We start from the raw sequence: 25,876 nt of genomic DNA, 5'->3' as shown, positions 1-25,876 counted from the left end.
AGTATTTAGTCAGGAGACTTGAGGACTGTGCTGTATTTTGTTGAGTATTTAGTCAGGAGACTTGAGGACTGTTCTGTATTCTGTTGAGTATTTAGTCAGTAGACTTGAGAACTGTTCTGTATTTTGTAAAGGAGTATTTAGTCAGTAGACTTTAGAACTGTTCTGTATTTTGTTGAGGAGTAATTAGTCAGTAGACTTGAGACCTGTTCTGTATTAGTCAGTAGACTTGAGACCTGATCTGTATATTTTTGAGGAGTATTTAGTCTGTAGATTTCAAAAGCTTGCCAAACAAATAATGAAACCAACACTCTGTTAAATAAACCCTCCAATTTATTGCTAACAGTTTAAAAAAAGTATGTGCATATTTCTAGGAATCAACAAATGATTAGTGTACACGAGATCATTAGAAGCAATCAGATACATTTAATGTGAATTTCTATTATTTTTCTTTGAAGACTAAATGGTTGATTAACTTAGAAGTGTCACATTGTTGTCACACCATTGTCACATTGTTGTCACACCATTGTCACATTGTTGTCACACCATTGTCACATTGTTGTCACACCATTGTCACATTGTTGTCACACCATTGTCACATTGTTGTCACACCATTGTCACATTGTTGTCACACCATTGTCACATTGTTGTCACACCATTGTCACATTGTTGTCACACCATTGTCACATTGTTGTCACACCATTGTCACATTGTTGTCACACCATTGTCACATTGTTGTCACACCATTGTCACATTGTTGTCACACCATTGTCACACCATTGTCACATCATTACCATATCAGTGTCACATTGTTGTCACACCATTGTCACACTATTGTCACATTGTTGTCACTACATTGTCACATCATTACCATATCAGTGTCACATTGTTGTCATATGAAACAGAATTACATATTTAGACACACATGTTAAAGGTTCGGTCTAAGTAGCATTTACTACAGCCAATGTCATCAAACACTACATAAATGATGTACAAAGGTCGGGATATAGAACAGCCTGGTTACAACAATCACTGTATAATCCAATGATAACCTGTATAAACAAGATAAATAGGTCTCAAAGTGTAAAATATAATTTTGTATCTGGAACCTACAATAACAAAGTGAACCCACATAACCAGAAAACCTATTTATTCACAGAATAGAAATATTGGTCCCCAGTTTGTTTGTTCTTAACAGCTTTTGTGTCGTTTTCAATGATGTTCCCAAAATTATTTAGTTTTAAGCCTGGTTTCTGTGCAGTATTGAAAGTAAAATATGAGCCTTCAGTTTAAAATTGACAAGGAGATGTTTTCTCACAAAATTGAAAAGTTTGGTTAGAATATTTTCCGATATATTATAGTTAAATGTATCCATTTGGAGTTATCGTGAATGGTATCCTAGAAAGGGGTACTACCATAACCCTGTTAGTTTAAAACAAAGAGAAGTAGACCTCAATAATTTCAAAACAATAGGAGGTTATTCTGTATAGTTTTAAAATAAAGGGAAGGAAATGTATATTTTATATCTAAAGAAAGTAATCCGGGTATTATTTAAATAAAGGGGAGTATGCGGAAAAGTTTAAAAGAAAGGGAAGTAATTCTGTATAGTTTTAAAACAAAGGGAAGTAAGTCTGTATAGTATTAAAACAAAGGGAAGTAATTCTGTATATTATTCAAAATAAAGGGTAGTAATTCTGTATAGTATTCAAAATAAAGGGAAGTAACCCTGTATATTTTTCAAAACAGAAAGGGAAGATATAAAATAGAGTCTGACTGTCTCAGAATGGGAAGAGATCCCATCAATGTAATTCATTCAGAATGGGACTAAAATAAGGATATATTTAAAAATGTGTATGTACAAATACTTTTTTAAAATCTGTATTCTAAAATTATATTTCATATTTTATGCACAGCATTTCAGATTTACAGAACAGAAAATACATATATCCATGTAAAACTACCTGTCTACTGCCTTTCTGGTTACATATCTATATCTGTCCCAATATATATACACTCCATCACTGACACGGAGAGGGCGGTGCAGACCTCCTCTCAAAACGTCCATCACATCCCACTGATTCATCTCAACACATTTCAAATATCAATGATTATTTCATGTTAAAATTTTATCTTTAATTTTCAATTATTCTCCATTATCCATAAGAAGGAAAATAATAAATTTATCAAAATGACATATGTATGTGTGGTTATATGTAAAGATAAAAGTTATCACAAAAATATATCTCAAAATATGGCATGTTCATATTAAGACAACACTTAATACAGCAATGATCATAACTTCATTGACACTAGGGCCTGGTAAGTGTACAACATCTCATTGATAGAACAAAACTCACCAAGCTAACAGGCAATAAAAAGTGACTTCATAAAGTAATGACATTTTTGTCTTCATAATCAAATAGACAATTAAAATAGTATTTCCTTTTTTTTTTAATTTGATGAACATTCTGATACCGAAAACTATCAGTACTTAACTTGTCAGTATTTCTGCTGTGAAGCATGAAATAAGACCAAATATAGATTTTACCGTTAGAATATTTCTGAGCATACATTACAACATTGTAATATTGTTACAGCCCAGTAAATTGTCAATTTTGGTGAACAGAAATTCTGTAGTCATGTTTCATCTAAGCTAAAATTGAATCCCTCCCATTGGTTTATTTACAAAGTCGGCATCAGACAGGACACTATTGATATTGCTAAAATTCATGACATAATGAACATCTTTTTGCGCAATATTAAAATATGGAGATAGTTTTACTTATGAATTGAAGGATATTTAATCTAGACACCATGCAAATCAAAATGATGTTCAGTTATATGGAGAATCTTTATCACAAACATAATCCTATGGTCCCATGTTTCTATTACACTTGTAATTTGTTTGGTTCCATGTTTCTATTACACTTGTAATTTGTTTAACATAATGTGATGAATGAATACAATGTACTTAGTCGGGGTAAGTTTCCTATGTGACATTCTACTACCCTACAATATACAACATTTCTGTCTTTTTCACTACCACACAAAAGTAGCATTGCGTTGTAATATTTACAGGAATCTGAAGCTATTTCTATCATTATTAAGACCTGATGTAAGTTTCTGAAGATAAGATTGATATTGATGTCCATCAAATAACTCCTCCATGTTGACAAGGAGACATCCAGGGGAGATAACTAGTAGGTGTGTTTGGGCACAAACAGGGATTCGCTGGCCGCTAAACTTCCATCTTCACCATTGTATTGACCCAAGGCTGCCAATCCATTCAGCTATGAAGATAAAAAAAATATAGACTGTTATCAAAATCATTGCTGATTGTATGATGATGGTGAGGATTGTATGATGATGGTGATGATTGTATGATGATGATGATAATTATATGTTGATGATGATATATATGAAATGATGATTGAAGATTTTGGATGATGATGGATTATGGCAATGATGATGATTGAATAAGTATATATGAAAGAGGATGAAGAAGATGATAAAGATAATGATGATGATGATATGTTGATGATGATAGAATGATGACAATGAAATTGATTGTGATAATGCTTAATCCATGTCCGTGTGTGTATATGTGATATATGTGAGAATGCGTGAATGTCCTGTTTATGTATATGTAATGAAAAACTTAGAAAAAGAAAACCATTACAAAAAAAAATAATAAATAAATAAATAAATCATTGCTGATTATACAGTGTAATACAGTGAAACCTGACTTAACTAACATCCTGTGATACAGTGAAACCTGACTTTACTGACACATGTAATACAGTGAAACCTGACTTTACTGACATCATGTAATACAGTGAAACCTGACTTTACTGACATCCTGTAATACAGTCAAACCTGACTTTACTGACATGCTGTACATCCTGTGATATAGTAAAACCTGACTTTTTTGTCATATCAGTTTAAGGACATTCTTTTATTCGGTGAAACCTGACTTTACTGACACCTGAATTTAATGACATTTGGTAACAAAATGAAACCTGTCTTTAGGGACATTCTGTAATATTTGACTGGTTTTACAGCTTATCATGACCTCTGTCTTTATCCCTGACTTTGCCAACACAAAATCTTACCTGACAGTAAGTCAGGTTTCACTCTACCCATTAGGACCACTGCCCATACCAACCTGTCATATTTAGTAACCTACCTTTGCTCTGTTAAGAAGTGTTTTCTGTGCACTGGCCACATTGCTTTCCTGTCCCTGCCAAGCCTTAAGAACACTTGCCTGGAGGGCACGACCAAAAGAGAAGGTGAGAGCCCATGGCTTGCGGCCCGGAAATCGATTGATGGCATTCAGGTTTTCTGTGGCACATACTTCAGACTGACCACCAGACAAAAATGTAATACCTACAAAAACACCGGATAAAAATGTGATACCTACAAAAACACTGGATAAAAATGTGATACCTACAAAAACACAGGATAAAAATGTGATACCTACAAAAACACTGAATAAAAATGTAAGACCTAAAAAAACACCAGATAAAAATGTGATACCTACAAAAACACAGGATAAAAATGTGATACCTACAAAATCACAGGATAAAAATGTAAGACCTAGAAAAACACCAGATAAAAATGTGATACCTACAAAAACACAGGATAAAAATGTGATACCTACAAAACACCTCAGTCTCAGTGTTTGAGATTCCCCTATCTCATGGGGATCAATGATTCTATTATTCTCAGTTGAGGGCTAAGATAACATAATTCCAACCGAGGTGTAAGCTATGTAGCCGAATCTTAGTCTGAGACTGAGATCTTGCTCCCTTACAGGTTATTGATTTTTTTCCCAGACCTTTAAGTTGATTTTTTTTTTTATAAGACTATAAGTATCCTATCTGGGGCCGCAAATAAAAATGGCCTCTACTATTTAAGCTACATTTGAATGCTTCCACTTAAAACTGTAGTTCTTCCTTACAAGGAAGACAATGTCAGAACATCATAAAATCTTCACATCACCAAAAGGGGAGCTAACCCTAACTGATCAAAGGGAGATAATCCGTTCATTGTAACAAGGGTAGGAGGTTTACCTGGTACAGCAGCTGGTACAGTACGACTGAGAGCTTGTACAGTCGCGCGGCCATTTTCCTCAGTTGTGTACTTCTTTGTGCAAGACTGACCGGCGGTCACCATGTTAGGTTTCAGAAGTGTCCCTTCCAGGAAGACGTGGTGGTCAGACAGAGCTTTGTAGGTAAATGCGAGAACCTGAAAAAGGTACAACCACTATACAATTCATATCCTCATTGATAATGTCACACACTAGTTCATCTGTAGCAGACACAAGCCATTTCACTTGGGCTTGCTTGACCAGCTCTGATTTCAAAAACATGGTCCAAACTTTATGTAGCCAGTTGAGAAAACCTTTGTTTTGGTGAGCATTGTAGACAGCATGAGCCATACAATTAGTGTCAGAGGTCAACCAAGGTCTTCTGATTGGGTCACATCGCAGTCAGCTGGAAATGTGAAGGGTGAGTGACAGCGAGCTCATCATCGAAGTCGTCTGATTTGGAAAGAGATTTCACGTAATATATGGCTCCCACGCTATGGATGATTCAGTAAAGACATTCCTCGTCCGCTACTGTCATGATAACTGGTAGGGTACATGTTTGTGCGTGGCAGATTCGTTTGAAACTTTTCAAGTGAACACATCTCACCTGAACTAACCTATATATATTACTATGCATTTTGTCTGACTTCTGTCAATAAAAGTATCTTACTGACCAGATCAGTTATGTGTAAATATTACATTTTTGAAATATTGACTCCCCGTACGCAAACTAGAAGTTAAACCTCAACGAAACTTAATTCTTTTACAGTAATTAGTTTAAAGTGAGTGTAGAAATTTACAAAAAGTTGATATCATTATTTGGCCTGTAACTTACCTGTTCTGTGACCTTTTGTGCAGTTTCAAGGTCATGATCTCCATCACATAGCACCTCTGGTTCAACGATCGGCACAAGTCCATTCTAGAGGAGAGATAGTCACAAAGTCATTTTATTTATTCTATTGATTACAACATACCGGGAAATACTTATCATCAAGATTTGAACTGGCCTGGTGTCAAAATTGCCAAATAATACTTTTATTAGAAAGCTTACATGTAACTGTTGAAAAACAAACTAATGCATTGTTTCCAAAACCAATTTCTAATTCTTCCTGGCATACATATTTTGTACCTGTACTTCGAAACTTTGCCTCTTAAGACAAAAAACATGGTAGACAGATTTTGGCTAAGCTGGACATTTGTATATTGTTACCTGTTGACAGATGCTGGCATAGCGGGCGAGAACATTTCCGTTTTCTAACATGGCCTGGTACGAGGGAGTGTGGCTGCTGATCTTTAGGACACATCTCCATTTGGCAAACTGGGCGCCATCTTTCTTGTACTGGGCACACCTCTCACTCAGGCCATCCAGACCTGTCATATAGGTACCAAAATAAAGGGGAATGCTCCATGTGAATGGGTTTAAAAGTAATGTTCACATAAGTATGACATCAACAACATTGATCTTGATTTACATCCAGATTAATATCATTTTTACTGAAACTTCATGGAAAACTACAGAACAATTTAAAATCCCCAGAAAAACATACAATTATGGATACAAATAACCTTTTAGATGAAATGGACTTTTCACAACAAGATTTCTTAAAATGATTAAATTCTAAAGTTTAATGTAAAATGATTCACGTATTTACAAAATTGGAGAAATGGGCAAAATTAACAGTTTGATTTCTTATCTCAAGTACAGGCTAAGAGACAAATGAAAATGTCTTTCCATCTTAACAGATTAAACCTTTTTACAATATTGGGGGCCATCTTCGTCACTTCTTAATCTCTGACTAAGAATTGATTATATACCAATAAACAGGAGATTTTAATAAGAAGGATTGGAAATGATGAAATTCTACCGGATTGTACAGCATTTTGAGTACAGTATTTGTAGGCGGGGTTGGGGGTTACCCTATGCCTGCAGAATGACCTCTGCCATCTTGATCTTACCTATGATTACAGTATTTGAAGGCGGGGTTGGGGGTTACCCTATCCCTACAGAATGACCTCTGCCATCTTGATCTTACCTATGATTAAAGTAAATATTGACATTAACAGGTCTTAATGTAACAATAAACATATACCATGTAGTAAAACTGAAGTCTGCCAAAGGGCCAACTGATGATTCCAACCGTCCCAATGCTGACATACGTAAAACTATGGTTAGTTACCCAAAGGAACGAACATTAACCAACCACCAATAATGAAAACAAAATGATTATGAATAAGGCTGTGTATAGGTGATACTTCTGCTGCGATGTCATGTTATAGACTTGTGAGACGACATGTGGTATCAGAATGTTTTGAGGTGCAGACAACAAAAATCTACAATGAAACAACACATACCTCACATACATCGATAAATGGATTATTTATTGATCCAAATCCTATCTTATTATCACAAACAGCTGCTAAATTCCGCCAATAGAGTCCTTGGTTATCAATCGTTCAAACTTTCCCACCTGACCGAACGCCAATTTGCAGGCCATGGGATTAACTAATCAACAAACCATACTGACCAAGATTTCCGGACTGTGTTTTTTGCTGATTAGTCAATCCCCGATACCAAACGGTGTCGGAAAAAATCACGTTTTTATATAGTAGTGCCTTCTGGCCCCACACCAGACATCTATCTGTCAAAATGTGTAAGTCTGGTATAAGGGCCAAAGGAAACTCAGGCTAGCCCTTGTCCCCCTCTATCCTTACCCTGTATAGTAGATTCCCCATCTGTTCCAGCCAGAGTGACCATACCCTTGTTCACATTTATCCTTACCCTGTATAGTAGATTCCCCATCTGTTCCAGCCAGAGTGACCATACCCTTGTCTCCAGCCAGAGTGACCATACCCTTGTCCACATTTATCCTTACCTTGTATAGTAGATTCTCCATCTGTTCCAGCCAGAGTGACCAGACCCTTGTCCACATTTTTCCTTACCCTGTATAGTAGATTCTCCATCGGTTCCAGCCAGAGTGACCATACCCTTGTCCACATTTATCCTTACCTTGTATAGTAGATTCTCCATCTGTTCGAGCCAGATTAACCATACCCTTGTCCACATTTATCCTTACCTTGTATAGTAGATTCTCCATCTGTTCGAGCCAGATTAACCATACCCTTGTCCACATTTATCCTTACCCTGTATAGTAGATTCTCTATCTGTTCCAGCCAGAGTGACCATACCCTTGTTCACATTTATCCTTACCCTGTATAGTAGATTCTCTATCTGTTCCAGCCAGAGTGACCATACCCTTGTCTCCAGCCAGAGTGACCATACCCTTGTCCACATTTTTCCTTCCCCTGTATAGTAGATTCTCCATCTGTTTTAGCCAGAGTGACCATACCCTTGTCCACATTTTTCCTTACCCTGTATAGTAGATTCTCCATCGGTTCCAGCCAGAGTGACCATACCCTTGTCCACATTTTTCCTTGCCCTGTATAGTAGATTCTCCATCTGTTCCATCCAGAGTGACCATACCCTTGTCCACATTTTTCCTTGCCCTGTATAGTAGATTCTCCATCTGTTCCAGCCAGCGGGACCATACCCTTGTCCACCTTTATCCTTACCCTGTTTAGTAGATTCTCCATCTGTTCCAGCCAGATTGACCATACCCTTGTCCACATTTATCCTTACCTTGTATAGTAGATTCTCCATCTGTTCGAGCCAGATTAACCATACCCTTGTCCACATTTATCCTTACCCTGTATAGCAGATTCTCCATCTGTTCCAGCCAGAGTGACCAGACCCTTGTCCACATTTTTCCTTACCCTGTATAGTAGATTCTCCATCTGTTCCATCCAGAGTGACCATACCCTTGTCCACATTTATCCTTACCCTGTATAGTAGATTCTCCATCTGTTTTAGCCAGAGTGACCATACCCTTGTCTATATTTATCCTTACCCTGTATAGTAGATTCTCCATCTGTTCCAGCCAGATTGACCATACTCTTGTCCACCTCTATCCTTACCCTGTATAGTAGATTATCCATATGTTCCAGCCAGAGTGACCATACCCTTGTCCACCTTTATCCTTACCCTGTATAGTAGATTCTCCATCTGTTCCAGCCAGAGTGACCATACCCTTGTCCACCTTTATCCTTACCCTGTATAGTAGATTCTCCATCTGTTCCAGCCAGAGTGACCATACCCTTGTCCACCTTTATCCTTACCCTGTATAGTAGATTCTCCATCTGTTCCAGCCAGAGTGACCATACCCTTGTCCACCTTTATCCTTACCCTGTATAGTAGATTCTCCATCTGTTCCAGCCAGAGTGACCATACCCTTGTCCACCTTTATCCTTACCCTGTATAGTAGATTCTCCATCTGTTCCAGCCAGAGTGACCATACCCTTGTCCACCTTTATCCTTACCCTGTATAGTAGATTCTCCATCTGTTCCAGCCAGAGTGACCATACCCTTGTCCACCTTTATCCTTACCCTGTATAGTAGATTCTCCATCTGTTCCAGCCAGAGTGACCATACCCTTGTCCACCTTTATCCTTACCCTGTATAGTAGATTCTCCATCTGTTCCAGCCAGAGTGACCATACCCTTGTCCACCTTTATCCTTACCCTGTATAGTAGATTCTCCATCTGTTCCAGCCAGAGTGACCATACCCTTGTCCACCTTTATCCTTACCCTGTATAGTAGATTCTCCATCTGTTCCAGCCAGAGTGACCATACCCTTGTCCACCTTTATCCTTACCCTGTATAGTAGATTCTCCATCTGTTCCAGCCAGAGTGACCATACCCTTGTCCACCTTTATCCTTACCCTGTATAGTAGATTCTCCATCTGTTCCAGCCAGAGTGACCATACCCTTGTCCACCTTTATCCTTACCCTGTATAGTAGATTCTCCATCTGTTCCAGCCAGAGTGACCATACCCTTGTCCACCTTTATCCTTACCCTGTATAGTAGATTCTCCATCTGTTCCAGCCAGAGTGACCATACCCTTGTCCACCTTTATCCTTACCCTGTATAGTAGATTCTCCATCTGTTCCAGCCAGAGTGACCATACCCTTGTCCACCTTTATCCTTACCCTGTATAGTAGATTCTCCATCTGTTCCAGCCAGAGTGACCATACCCTTGTCCACCTTTATCCTTACCCTGTATAGTAGATTCTCCATCTGTTCCAGCCAGAGTGACCATACCCTTGTCCACCTTTATCCTTACCCTGTATAGTAGATTCTCCATCTGTTCCAGCCAGAGTGACCATACCCTTGTCCACCTTTATCCTTACCCTGTATAGTAGATTCTCCATCTGTTCCAGCCAGAGTGACCATACCCTTGTCCACCTTTATCCTTACCCTGTATAGTAGATTCTCCATCTGTTCCAGCCAGAGTGACCATACCCTTGTCCACCTTTATCCTTACCCTGTATAGTAGATTCTCCATCTGTTCCAGCCAGAGTGACCATACCCTTGTCCACCTTTATCCTTACCCTGTATAGTAGATTCTCCATCTGTTCCAGCCAGAGTGACCATACCCTTGTCCACCTTTATCCTTACCCTGTATAGTAGATTCTCCATCTGTTCCAGCCAGAGTGACCATACCCTTGTCCACCTTTATCCTTACCCTGTATAGTAGATTCTCCATCTGTTCCAGCCAGAGTGACCATACCCTTGTCCACCTTTATCCTTACCCTGTATAGTAGATTCTCCATCTGTTCCAGCCAGAGTGACCATACCCTTGTCCACCTTTATCCTTACCCTGTATAGTAGATTCTCCATCTGTTCCAGCCAGAGTGACCATACCCTTGTCCACCTTTATCCTTACCCTGTATAGTAGATTCTCCATCTGTTCCAGCCAGAGTGACCATACCCTTGTCCACCTTTATCCTTACCCTGTATAGTAGATTCTCCATCTGTTCCAGCCAGAGTGACCATACCCTTGTCCACCTTTATCCTTACCCTGTATAGTAGATTCTCCATCTGTTCCAGCCAGAGTGACCATACCCTTGTCCACCTTTATCCTTACCCTGTATAGTAGATTCTCCATCTGTTCCAGCCAGAGTGACCATACCCTTGTCCACCTTTATCCTTACCCTGTATAGTAGATTCTCCATCTGTTCCAGCCAGAGTGACCATACCCTTGTCCACCTTTATCCTTACCCTGTATAGTAGATTCTCCATCTGTTCCAGCCAGAGTGACCATACCCTTGTCCACCTTTATCCTTACCCTGTATAGTAGATTCTCCATCTGTTCCAGCCAGAGTGACCATACCCTTGTCCACCTTTATCCTTACCCTGTATAGTAGATTCTCCATCTGTTCCAGCCAGAGTGACCATACCCTTGTCCACCTTTATCCTTACCCTGTATAGTAGATTCTCCATCTGTTCCAGCCAGAGTGACCATACCCTTGTCCACCTTTATCCTTACCCTGTATAGTAGATTCTCCATCTGTTCCAGCCAGAGTGACCATACCCTTGTCCACCTTTATCCTTACCCTGTATAGTAGATTCTCCATCTGTTCCAGCCAGAGTGACCATACCCTTGTCCACCTTTATCCTTACCCTGTATAGTAGATTCTCCATCTGTTCCAGCCAGAGTGACCATACCCTTGTCCACCTTTATCCTTACCCTGTATAGTAGATTCTCCATCTGTTCCAGCCAGAGTGACCATACCCTTGTCCACCTTTATCCTTACCCTGTATAGTAGATTCTCCATCTGTTCCAGCCAGAGTGACCATACCCTTGTCCACCTTTATCCTTACCCTGTATAGTAGATTCTCCATCTGTTCCAGCCAGAGTGACCATACCCTTGTCCACCTTTATCCTTACCCTGTATAGTAGATTCTCCATCTGTTCCAGCCAGAGTGACCATACCCTTGTCCACCTTTATCCTTACCCTGTATAGTAGATTCTCCATCTGTTCCAGCCAGAGTGACCATACCCTTGTCCACCTTTATCCTTACCCTGTATAGTAGATTCTCCATCTGTTCCAGCCAGAGTGACCATACCCTTGTCCACCTTTATCCTTACCCTGTATAGTAGATTCTCCATCTGTTCCAGCCAGAGTGACCATACCCTTGTCCACCTTTATCCTTACCCTGTATAGTAGATTCTCCATCTGTTCCAGCCAGAGTGACCATACCCTTGTCCACCTTTATCCTTACCCTGTATAGTAGATTCTCCATCTGTTCCAGCCAGAGTGACCATACCCTTGTCCACCTTTATCCTTACCCTGTATAGTAGATTCTCCATCTGTTCCAGCCAGAGTGACCATACCCTTGTCCACCTTTATCCTTACCCTGTATAGTAGATTCTCCATCTGTTCCAGCCAGAGTGACCATACCCTTGTCCACCTTTATCCTTACCCTGTATAGTAGATTCTCCATCTGTTCCAGCCAGAGTGACCATACCCTTGTCCACCTTTATCCTTACCCTGTATAGTAGATTCTCCATCTGTTCCAGCCAGAGTGACCATACCCTTGTCCACCTTTATCCTTACCCTGTATAGTAGATTCTCCATCTGTTCCAGCCAGAGTGACCATACCCTTGTCCACCTTTATCCTTACCCTGTATAGTAGATTCTCCATCTGTTCCAGCCAGAGTGACCATACCCTTGTCCACCTTTATCCTTACCCTGTATAGTAGATTCTCCATCTGTTCCAGCCAGAGTGACCATACCCTTGTCCACCTTTATCCTTACCCTGTATAGTAGATTCTCCATCTGTTCCAGCCAGAGTGACCATACCCTTGTCCACCTTTATCCTTACCCTGTATAGTAGATTCTCCATCTGTTCCAGCCAGAGTGACCATACCCTTGTCCACCTTTATCCTTACCCTGTATAGTAGATTCTCCATCTGTTCCAGCCAGAGTGACCATACCCTTGTCCACCTTTATCCTTACCCTGTATAGTAGATTCTCCATCTGTTCCAGCCAGAGTGACCATACCCTTGTCCACCTTTATCCTTACCCTGTATAGTAGATTCTCCATCTGTTCCAGCCAGAGTGACCATACCCTTGTCCACCTTTATCCTTACCCTGTATAGTAGATTCTCCATCTGTTCCAGCCAGAGTGACCATACCCTTGTCCACCTTTATCCTTACCCTGTATAGTAGATTCTCCATCTGTTCCAGCCAGAGTGACCATACCCTTGTCCACCTTTATCCTTACCCTGTATAGTAGATTCTCCATCTGTTCCAGCCAGAGTGACCATACCCTTGTCCACCTTTATCCTTACCCTGTATAGTAGATTCTCCATCTGTTCCAGCCAGAGTGACCATACCCTTGTCCACCTTTATCCTTACCCTGTATAGTAAATTCCCCATCTGTTCCAGCCAGAGTGACCATACCCTTGTCCACATTTATCCTTACCCTGTATAGTAGATTCCCCATCTGTTCCAGCCAGAGGGACCATACCCTTGTCCACCTTTATCCTTACCCTGTATAGTAGATTCTCCATCTGTTACAGCCAGAGTGACCATACCCTTGTCCACATTTATCCTTACCATGTTTAGTATATTCTCCATCTGTTCAAGCCAGAGGGACCATACCCTTGTCCACCTTTATCCCTGGAATAATGCCCATGTCTTGGAGAGTTTTCACCATGGAGGCGCCCTTTCTTGTTGTCTGGTAAAACGTTTCGTGGAATAGGATCACTCCACCATACCCTTGTCCACCTCTTTCCTTACCCTGTATAGTAGATTCTCCATCTGTTACAGCCAGAGTGACCATACCCTTGTCCACATTTATCCTTACCATGGTTAGTATATTCTCCATCTGTTCAAGCCAGAGGGACCATCCCCTTGTCCACCTTTATCCTTACCCTGTATAGTAGATTCCCCATCTGTTCCAGCCAGAGTGACCATACCCTTGTTCACCTTTATCCTTACCCTGTATAGTAGATTCTCCATCTGGTCCAGCCAGAGGGACCATACCCTTGTCCACCTCTATCCTTACCCTGTATAGTAGATTATCCATCTGTTCCAGCCAGAGTGACCATACCCTTGTCCACATTTATCCTTACCATGGTTAGTATATTCTCCATCTGTTCAAGCCAGAGGTACCATTCCCTTGTCCACATTTATCCTTTCCCTGTATAGTAGATTCTCCATCTGTTCCAGCCAGAGGGACCATACCCTTGTCCACCTTTATCCCTGGAATAATGCCCATGTCTTGGAGAGTTTTCACCATGGAGACGCCCTTGCTTGTTGTCTGGTAAAACGTTTCGTGGAATAGGATCACTCCACCAATATTGTTGGCCAGGGACTTGTCAGCGGTAAACAACAACTCACGGTAACGCCGTCTGTTGTCTTCATTGTTTTCAACATTTATTGTTGCAAATCGCTTTCCAATGGTCCCTGTGAAATAAAAGAAAATCATGAAAATCATGAAAAATCTCTTAAGGAATACGGACAAATGAGAAAGTACAACACCATCCAGTTGATCAAGGAACTTCTTACGACATATGTCAGCGGCTATGGGATTCCCTTGCCAGTCGTCACACTTACCTGTAGACTCGTCAGCGGCTAGGATTCCCTTGCCAGTCGTCACACTTACCTGTAGACTCGTCAGCGGCTAGGATTCCTTTTCCAGGAGCTACTATGGCATTGGCAATCTTCCTCAACTCATCTTCCTGAGTAGCAGACAGGTATTGTGGAAAGGAAGGCATTATGCTGATCTGTAAAAACAACTCTTTATATTAACTTTCCATTGTTAGGTTACTGTATAACGAGGGATCTTCCCATCTCATCTCTCATATCACTGCTTGTGGGTGCATTTTAATCTCTGTTAATACTTACAACGTAGTATACATGAAAACAGTAAACAAATCATCTGTAGCATAAAAATTACCAATCTTCTAGTAAACAGGTCTGTTATTTATCCATATTGGAACCATTTGAACAAGAGGCCTGTATGGCCTGTATCGCTCACCTGGATCTTTATGCCATGAACTTTAGTCCCTAGCTAGGACTAGGCTAGGGGCCAGACACAAGAGTCAATACTATATCATGACTGTGTTTGTCTCTTGATGCCATTCAAATGTTTATATGGCTATGGGGTGGGAATCTCAGCTGTTTCAAAGTTATGGCTCGGAAATCAAGTCCTTAGGGGTGGGCCCAGACCCCAGTGTTTTATCATGACTGTGTTTGTCTCTTGACGCTCTGCAATTGTATACATGATAATAGGGTGGGGATATTGATAATGTCATTACTAAACCCTATATATATATGTGTCCAGTCCTTACTAAACCCTGTGTCCCCAGTCCTTACTAAACTCTGTGTGTCCAGTCCTTACTTAACCCTGCGTGTCCAGTCCTTACTAAACCCTGTGTGTTCAGTCCTTACTAAACCCTGTGTGTCCAGTCCTTACTAAACCCTGTGTGTCCATTCCTTACTAAACTCTGTGTGTCCAGTCCTTACTTAACCCTGCGTGTCCAGTCCTTACTAAACCCTGTGTGTCCATTCCTTACTAAACTCTGTGTGTCCAGTCCTTACTTAACCCTGTGTGTCCAGTCCTTACTAAACCCCTGCATGTCCAGTCCTTACTTAACCCTGTGTGTCCAGTCCTTACTAAAGCCTGTGTGTCCAGTCCTTACTAAACCCTATGTCCCCAGTCCTTACTTAACCCTGTGTGTCCAGTCCTTACTAAACCCTGTGTCCCCAGTCCTTACTTAACCCTGTGTGTCCAGTCCTTAACCTTCTGTTTTAGAACCCATCTACAAGTTCCTTTCTGTTAATTATTAAAATTTTAAACAATCGCTGTTAACATATGTTAAAAGGTTTGGAAAAGTAAAACGACCTGTCTATTATATTTTTCTGAATTCAGATATTTGAAACAAAGATATGTATTTGTCTGGTCTCTTTACATTTTACCGGTGAATAATAAGACTTCATGGTGAAAATAAATATGTTATTTTTATGGTTAAACAGGTATGATAGGTAATATATTGATAGTACACTCCTTCCACGCCAGAGTGTTAGCTTTCCTTACTAGTAGTGGCAATGTAACTGATAAATTAAAATTAAGATTGATATTGTATCTGATTCTCCTAGCTATAGGTGTCACAGTGGCCTTGGTAAAATATATATCTTAAGTACCCAAAGACGCTGAACCATGAATTTACCTGAGTAGATACATCATGCATCATTAACTCATTTACCCCTGAGGACACATTTGAACTCTTCCAATTCAAAGGTTGGAATGGTTCATTATGAAATTTCAGGGGTCAATATACAGTCTGAATATACATACACTGTTGATTGTAAGTGTTCTGTTAGAAATCTCACCCAGATACACGTCTCAACCTCGTAGTACATATACCCATCAGTGTCAACAGGTACCCAAAGGTATAGTCAGAAATCTCACCCAGATACCCGTCTCAGCCTTGTAGTACATATACCCATCAGTGTCAACAGGTTCCCAAAGGTAATCAGAAATCTCCCCAGATACACGTCTCAGCCTTGTAGTACATATACTCATCAGTGTCAACAGATACCCAAAGGTAGTCGGAAATCTCACCCAGATACACGTCTCAGCCTTGTAGAACATATACCCATCAGTGTCAACAGGTACCCAAAAGTAGTCAGAAATCTCACCCAGATACACTTCTTGTTGATTGTAAGTGTTCTGTTAGAAATCTCACCCAGATACACGTCTCAACCTCGTAGTACATATACCCATCAGTGTCAATAGGTACCCAAAGGTATAGTCAGAAATCTCACCCAGATACCCGTCTCAGCCTTGTAGTACATATACCCATCACTGTCAACAGATACCCAAAGGTAGTCAGAAATCTCCCCCAGATACATGTCTCAGCCTTGTAGTACATATCCCCATCAGTGTCAACAGGTACCCAAAGGTAGTCAGAAATCTCACCCAGATACACTTCTCAGCCTTGTAGTACATATACCCATCAGTGTCAACAGATACCCAAAGGTAGTCAGAAATCTCACCCAGATACACGTCTCAGCCTTGTAGTACATATACCCATCAGTGTCAACAGGTTCCCAAAGGTAATCAGAAATCTCACCCAGATACACGTCTCAGCCTTGTAGTACATATACCCATCAGTGTCAACAGGTACCCAAAGGTATAGGCAGAATATACACTGTCTACTACACCAGTAGCGTGTCTGTCCCAGCAGTCTATATGGGTCAAATTTCTGACCATGAATTTTACTTGCATGCAATTCAATCATTACCACTTAAATCATAAGGTTTTAGTTCTGATACTGTCTCAAGATTCAGTAACCATTACATAGATATTACTACTCCCTGAAACATGTATCAGATTCCTCCCGAAAACTTACTTTGTGGTAATGAGACTCCTGTCCACCTGTCTGGGGCCTGATAGAGAGAAGCTAGAAGTAGGTCACACCAGGACACATTGATAAGGCTGGACTTATCATATTACATATATAGCCAGTATTTCCCTTAATGTGCCCCTCAATTATACAAGAGATAAGTCCACCATCAAAGACTTACCAGGTACTAATTACCCCTTGTGTGTCCCTCAATTACAAACTATCATTAATTGTTGGTAGCTTGGGCTTGAGAAAAATGTAAGAATGAAATAGAAAATAAGACACAAAAAAAATCTACAAATATAATCAATAAACTGTTGAATCAACTTTACTTAATATTTTATATCAATTTGTCTCAAATGTAAGCCTGACTACAAATCAATTGTCTACATCAAGCTTGCTATGCATGTCAGTGTAACCTTGACCTGTGGTATCAACATCACTATCAATGTCTATAATACATTTATTAAAAGTTTGGTCAGCTTGAAATATTCAAAAGGCAAAACCTTTTCTTATAGTTCACATGGAAGAAAAATCAATATTTCAATATACATGTATGTCAATTATTTTAACCTCTCCATATGTATTTCTTAGTAAAACTTTCCAAAGGATTGTAAATAACAACACCTGCTACACATTTTGAAAACAATAATGGGACTAACAAATATTCCTAAAATTATATTCAGCATTTGCCTGAAAAATCCTACAAAAAACTCAGGAGACCCCACCCCCTCCGACATCTCTTTTTGTATTTTATTTTAAAGTTTTTAAAGATAATTAGGAACAAAGTGTTTCTTACTTAATAAACTTTATTTTTTTTCCGGTTGAACATCCTCCAAACAGATAAGGTCACATGAGGATGAGTGACATGACACAACCCCCCCCCCCCCCCCCCCCCCCCCCCCCCCCGGGGGGGGGGGGGGGGGGGGGGGTCAAAAAGTGCTTGTAAATAATGTAAATCAGAGAGTTATGGAAATAGTGCTTACATGACTAATTATATGCAAAAATTGTTAAGGTCAGTTGATGTCAATGGTTTTGTCAATCTGCTTCATTTTGTATACAACTGGAATTTTGACTGATATTTCTTTATTACAAACAAACAGAATAAATTACAATTATTTCCATTCATCAGGACATGTACACAAGATGGTAATTTTGCATGGAGTAAAATCAATACATACACATAATGTAGTAGAAAATTACCACTTCTGGACTAAATGTATTTAACAAGTTTCATAAATATCCTCTACAAATTCTTTCACCTTGTTATAAAATCCATTAGTCATTAACTGGATACCATCCAAAAACAGATCAAATCAGAGTTCAAAGTATTACTACACCAAAAACATTCAATCAATCGACGATTCTGTGATAACATGTAATTCCTATATATTATTTGTGTTAGAGACACATATCTAAATTGTATGTAGGTGCAAACATTGGTACTTGCATAACCGTTAGGTGTTATAAGTTCTATTTCTGTACTAATTGTGCTTTTGAGCTTGATAACATGCTCATTATTTACTGGACAATCAATACACTTTTGAAGGGTTTTATTGGTACATTTTATAAGTATCATGCATTCCACAGGCAGATTAACACTTTCACCAAAAGGTAGGTCCTAGAATCTTAAGGGTCGTATTCCAATGCTGTAAGTTTCCTTAGAACTCAATAGCATGACGAAACGTCACGGATATGATTTTGTAATTTCTCCGAGTCCAAAGTCCGCTTTAAACATGTATATATACCTCATCCTCTAAAGATAATAATTGCTGGACCCATTCCTTGTTTGATGTAGACCTGTCTCGATATTTCGGTTATGTAGTGACGACTATGATATAAAAGAGATCGTGGCACTGTTCATGACTTCAACACGGAATTAGATTTAACCGTGGCTTCACTGAGGCAGAACGTGGACGCTAGTAAAAGTCAGGTAGACACTTTCATTACTTTTTTTTACAGTTTTGATTATTCTCCGAGTAGAATTTTTTACTTACTTTTGTGTGTAGATCTACTATCAAACAGTAGGACAATCAGGCTAGCGGTGAGGTGGACAGCGGTGTGTCTGGTTCGAACTTGGGTTGTCGCAGCGATCCCGGAACAACGTATGTTTACTTTCAGCTTGGGTAGACGTGTGCTGATGTGGAGGTGTGTCGGAATACAACAAGCTGATTGGTCACTTGTATGACCTTGACCCTGGCAAACCAGCTGTGGCGTGTATGATGACACGGACTTAGATAATCTAAATCCGTGGTCTTAATAACGTTTGGCCTATGACTGAAGTGCTTGAAACTGCTAAATCCTGGTGTACAATTTTTAAAACAATTATGTGTGAGACACGGATACCCCGCTCCCTGTTTGGCCGTATATATATATATACACACACTCACAGTGTAGTGGGTGCTACGAGCTTTGTTTTGCTATTTTTAGTATGTCGAAATTCACGATTTAGTTCAGTAATACGTATATTACAAGAGTAGACTTTGAGTACAATTAATTTAATCTAACTTGCAATCGGGCATCACAATTAATTTTCTCCCACAAATCATAATGTATCCTTTGGCAGAGACGTATATATGTCATAAACATGTATACAATCTACTAATGGAAACAAAAAACTGACAAAATAAAATTGCATTTATAAAAAATACAGAACAAACAATTTTTAACAAATTTCTCCCGTCGGAAGTAGGAGTCATATGTTTCCGTGTGTCTGTTTCGATTTTGTGTTCAAAGAAAGATAACTCGAATACACTAAAAAGAAATTCTCCTCAGTGACCTGCAAGATCAAAAGCTTCGTTTGGAATAAAAAAAATATCTTTGATCATCAAATTAATTATTAAACCTTTGTTTTTAATTTCACATTTTTAATTGAATTTTCAAGATGTCAAATTGAACGAATTCATGTAATAATCTGTTTTTTCTTTCTTTCTGCAGTCTTATATCGGTTTTGGTTGATGTTTAAAATTGGTGAAAATTGGAAGTTCATTGCATTACATAAGAATGTCTCCTTGGCCCTTCGGAAGTGGAAATAAATCGGCGAGGAGATGTGGCCTCATTTGCATACGACATTTTCGTACGTTTGTCACACTACAAAATAGACTGGTTCATGAATGAAATATCTCACCGTTTTTTCAGGTTTGTGTTCATTTTGAGCAAGATAAAAAGTGCATTAAGCAAAACTGCGTATTTATGCGTGTTTTTTAATCAGTGAATAATTCTTATGTTTTCCAGACGAACTTCCGGTAATATTTGTGTCTGTTTACAGACGATGGCCAAACGTCTAAAATATCCAGCAGGTCATGTTGTTACGATATATAGCTTGATAAGATGTCTGCGCGGAAACACATAACGCCTTATCGTATTCATTTAAATGGTTATGTATACCAATTTAAAACTGTCATTACGTTTAAATTTATAAAATTATGATCATGTTAAAAAATATAACTGCAATTATCTTTCAGTACATATTCCATTATTAAAATATTCAATATGTTTTATTTACTCCTTGAAAATCAATATATTATTAGCACTAGCCGTAGAAATACTTTGTCCGATGATTAAGGAGGATAACTTAATAGTTAGTGCTAGGTGATGACCACGTGCCGTTAATAGTTAGTACTAGGTGATGACCTCGTGCCGTTAATAGTTAGTACTAGCCTAGTTGATGACCACGTGCCGTTAATAGTTCGTACTAGGTGATGACCACGTGCCGTTAATAGCTAGTACTAGGTGATGACCACGTGCCGTGAATAGTTAGTACTAGCCTAGGTGATGCCCACGTGCCGTTAATAGTTAGTACTAGGTGATGACCACGTGCCGTTAATAGTTAGTACTAGATGATGACAACGTGGCCGGTTTTGTGTGTGTTTTTTTAGTTTAAACTTATTTGTTGCCAAGAGTAGACAAGGGATTAGGCACAAGTTATAACAACTTATCAACGCCTTCTCCCAATATACATTTTGAATGACATAACAATAATGACAATAATTATATACAATTGTTATTACAATTTGAACTCTTGCTGGAATTAATAAAGTTTTGCACATATCTAGAAATGTTTAAGTAAAGGTCCACAGAAAATTGTGAATGGAAGTATTTCTAAATTTAACGCAACATTCAAATTATTTAAATTTTGCACCATAATACGTCTTTTTTGAGAAAGGATAGTACAGTGGTACATGGTCAGCTCCAAGGGTTGGGGAGCCCCCTACCAGCATGGTATGCTCGACCTGCACCCCAGTAACTCAGGATTTTGTTATATTCTTATTTTCTTATAAAATATCATATATTTAACATAATCACAGATAAATTTAGAAACATATCACAGGCTTAATATCTATCATAAAAATGTTTGAAAACTTATGTTTGAAAACTTATGTTTGAAAACTTAAAATTTAAGATACATATAAAGCATACTTCAGTACACAAGCTAGCATAATAATGCACAAAAGCAGCTAGCTTCATACTATACTCAGATGTATGTCATGCTTCATGCAAACACATTTAAAACATATCTAAACAAGTAAATTCGTGGAATTTATATCCCCGCTTGCAGGACATATTGTACGTTAACATTATTGAGGTTAGGTTTAAACATGTGAGTATCGTGCTGTTTAGACAGACATATTGTATAGCTTGAAACTTGAAAAAAAAAAGCCCTATACCTCATTTAATATCCCTAAATATGCACAAATCACATCGGTTGGCAAACTTAGCACGAGTCGAATGTGCAGACGAAATTTGGTTGAAACATCTGTACAATATCTACATCAATTATCACACGAAAACCAAAGAGTGCCCGATATGGGTGGAAAGACAGAGGAACACAAACATTGTTATCAAGTTTGAAGGAATTTGGCTAATATTTGCTAGAGTTATTACCGGTAAGCAGAAACTGCAGATAAAGACGTTTTTCATTAATCAAGGGGCCATAACTCTGCCAAATGGAGTCCGATTAAAGTGGTCATCGAACTAGGCCGAGCCTTTAATGCATTTTACCCTGTGACCAAGTTTGAAGACAATCAGTTTACATTTGTTGTAGTTATTGCACAGAAACGAAACGCAGTAGATAATGACGTTTTTCATTATGCAACGGGCCATAACTCCGCCAAATGGTTATCGTACTAGGCCGAGCTCTTAATTACGGCATTTGACCATGTGACCAAGTTTGAAGAAAATCGGTTAACGTTTGTTGTGGTAATTGCACGAAAACGAAGCACAGCAGATGATGACGTTTTTCATTATGCAACGGGCCATAACTATGCCAAATGGGGTCTGATGTAGGTGGTCATCGAACTTGGCCGAGCCCTTAAGGCATTTTACCCTGTGACCAAGTTTTAAGAAAATCGGTTAACTTCGTTTTTTTTAATTAATTAATGTTTATTTCAGGAAATAGATCATAGACATCACATGTAACATGACAGTTGACATACATATTACAGTACAACATACATATATATTACTAAAAAAAATAAACAGAATATCACAGGTTTTTGGGGCAGTCCAAGGAGCAGGTGATTGGGGCATCCCCTTCCTACAAGCTCTCCGGACGCTCAAATATTAATGAACCTACATGCATAAAATTATCGTCAGTAATAAAATATTGTATTATCTTAAAATATTATATTATATATGAAACTAAAATTCATAACTGTTTTAAGATATAGGTAATTATATTTATACAATTAATACAACACAAACATTGATCAATAAACCTGAGGATAGCCCATGAAAGCTCGAAAGCTTATTTCCAATGGGGTCCATGTTATCACGGGGAAAGATTTTGGCAGGAGGGAATGAATGACAACATATTAACTTTATTGTCAGTACCTATAGTAATTCCGTAATGACTATATAACCTAAAAAACACACATATATATATGTTCAGGTTTAAATAGTTAGCCCAACTTAAAATATGTAACGTGACTTTCAAACTATTTATATTTAAAAAAAAAAATACGGTACAGATGTCGTCAGCACGTGGATTGCAGTGACACAAAGTTTGTTTTCTTAGGGTTGGGGATCCCCCTACTAGCAAAGTCTACTTGTTTTGTGCCACCGCAATCACATATAATTGTGTTATCAGCATGAATTTTGAAATTTAAAAGCGAGATGTTTCTTCACTGCTGCCTTAAATGCATATATGGATTTTATACCCTTGATTTTGTCAGGCAGACTATTCCAGTCATGGATCCCGTTAAAATAAAAAGTACAGGTATCTTTCCCTTTACATGATGGAACAACAAAATTAAAAAGACATGATCGTGTGTTATGCTGATGAACACCTGACACTTTTATGAAGTTTAGGTTTAAGTAGGATGGACATTTTCCATAAAAAATCTTGTGCACATGATTGAGTCTTAATTGTTTGACTCTATATTCTATATTTAACATATTGAGCTTTGACAGTTCAGTGGGAGTGATACTCGTTCTGGGTTCTAATTGGCTAATAAATCTGACAACTTTATTTTGTAAAACCTGTAATTTGTTCTTCATTTTCTTGTTCAATCCTGAGTACCACGTGGAGCATGCATAATCTAGGTGACACTGTATTAGTGCAGAACATAAACTTTGTCTGGTTTTTGTAGTTAGACATTTACTTTGTCTAGAATTTGTCTAGAATTTACTTTCCTCGCGATGTTTTCTACTATTTCTTCGCCAGACATACAACAATCTATATTAGCTCCAAGATATTTCACAGATTTAGTTGATTTGATGGTATGATTGTTTGCGACAATTTCAAAATGATCAATTTGATTTAAAAAAAAATTCGTTCCAAATAGCATGCTCTCTGTTTTACCTAAATGCAAAGAAAGCTTATTATCAACTAACCACTCTGCACATGATTCAAGTACAGCACCAAGTTTCGTGGAAATTATTTCTGTTGTAGTTATTGCACGGAAACGAAGCGTGACAGACAGACAACCCCAAATTAATATCCCCCGTTTTAGCGAAAGCGGGGGATAAAAAAGGGCAACTTAAATCGGACATGCAAAGCATTTAAAAATATTCACATAATTAAGACGTAACGGATTAACACATATCACATCTACAGGTTTGGCCGTTCCAGCTTCCCATACATGTCTTGAAACTGGCAACATCCACAACATTTCTTGCCTCAGCCGGAAGATCCTGCCATAGTTTCGCCGCGAGGTATGAGAAGCTGTTTCGGCCAAACCGTTCCGTCTTTACCGTAGGTACTTTTAACATGTTACCATACCTGAAAGAATAATGTTCATTGTTATTAGTTTGTACTATTTTTTTTAGATAAGGTGGACATATTCCATGGACAATCTTAAAAGTTTCAGTTGCTAGTGTCCTTAGTCTCTCCACATGTAGCATGTTTGTCTGATACTTAGTTAGGTGTCTATGATTCATTCTGAGTACGTAGAAAATATCCGAAATTCTGATATAGAGTTTGTTTAGCATGATCAACTATTTTTAGAAACTCTTTTAATGGAAATAAGAGGGAAAACTATTTCGTATTCGTCGTATAAAAAGAAACAAAACAACATCAAAGGGAGGTAAGTATCACGGAAAAATAAGGAATCTTGCAAACCATAGTGATGTAAATATAGAGGAACTACCGGCAAGGAAAAAAGAATTAGAGGATATAAGAATGCATAAGATTAAGGGAAGTATCATTCGCTCTGAGGCTAAGTGGAGTGAGGAGGGAAAAAAAACGACAAATTATTTTTTTAATCTAGAAAATAGAAATTTTACTTAAAAAAGTATTACAGTTGGCTATTGGAGAAATTATTACAAAACAAAATGATAATCTAATTGAAGTTAGTTAAGTATAGATCACGAAGTCGATGAAATAAATTTAGATGTTTTTTTTAAAATTGTGATGTTCCAATTGGATGCTTCAGAAATAGAAAGTCTGGAGGGTTTAATCATTCTTAAAGAAGCATCTGAAAAATAGCAAAAGTCCAAGATCTGACGGATTTACGTCAGATTTTTTAATGCTTTTTGGAATAATTTGGGAAACTTTGTTATTAGGTCTATCAATTATGGTATTATTACATGTTTACCTAAGGGTGATAAACCCAGACATTTTGTTAAAAATTGGCGACCTATTTCACTTCTGAACATTGTCTATAAAATTGCGTCAGGCTCTATAGCAAATAGAATGAAATCAGTTTAAACAAAATTATTAATTTGGACCAAACAGGATTTCTTTCAGGACGGTTACGGCGGGTATATAGGTGAAAATACAAGAATGATTTATGACATTATGCAATATACGGAAGAATTTGGAGATCTTAACCTTACGGGACTAAGAGATTAGTAAGAGATTTACTTATTATTTTATTGTTTAACAAAGAGGAATATACAGAAGGAACAAGATTAAGAATCCTTCTATGATTTAATCTTTGTTATATTTTTCCAATTCTCGGTTTCGCGGAAGTTTATTGATGAACTTCTTGGTTTAAAAAAAAAATGGAAGCGACTAAAGAAATTGGATAAAACTTTTTGAAAAAAATCGGATCTTAAAGTCAATATAGAAACTCAAATTATATGGAAAGG

At 38.3% G+C, this 25,876-nt stretch overlaps 1 protein-coding gene across 2 annotated transcripts; it reads right to left on the bottom strand.

Annotated features, from left to right (window-relative positions):
- Window positions 1-806: 806 nt before the first annotated feature.
- LOC110445226 (fructose-bisphosphate aldolase-like) lies at window positions 807-19,503 on the bottom strand. 2 transcript variants are annotated; one of them, XM_021489728.1, is made up of 8 exons: window positions 19,342-19,503; window positions 14,599-14,719; window positions 14,133-14,399; window positions 6,297-6,457; window positions 5,922-6,005; window positions 5,070-5,244; window positions 4,184-4,383; window positions 807-3,287 (listed from the first exon to the last, which is right to left on the bottom strand). In XM_021489728.1, the coding sequence occupies exons 2-8, from the start codon at window positions 14,708-14,710 to the stop codon at window positions 3,195-3,197; spliced, it is 1,092 nt and encodes a 363-aa protein (XP_021345403.1). In that variant the 5' UTR covers window positions 14,711-14,719; window positions 19,342-19,503; the 3' UTR covers window positions 807-3,194. The 2 variants fall into 2 exon arrangements, with proteins under 2 accessions (XP_021345403.1, XP_021345404.1); XM_021489729.1 differs by lacking the exon at window positions 19,342-19,503 and adding an exon at window positions 17,351-17,426.
- Between the last annotated feature and the right edge of the window lie 6,373 nt (window positions 19,504-25,876).

The sequence above is a fragment of the Mizuhopecten yessoensis genome, unplaced genomic scaffold, assembly GCF_002113885.1.
Source record: "Mizuhopecten yessoensis strain PY_sf001 unplaced genomic scaffold, ASM211388v2 scaffold2123, whole genome shotgun sequence".
In the NCBI taxonomy this organism is placed as follows: domain Eukaryota; kingdom Metazoa; phylum Mollusca; class Bivalvia; order Pectinida; family Pectinidae; genus Mizuhopecten; species Mizuhopecten yessoensis.
The sequence above is the reverse complement of the archived record's forward strand: the minus strand, read 5'-3'. Positions and strand labels throughout refer to the sequence as shown.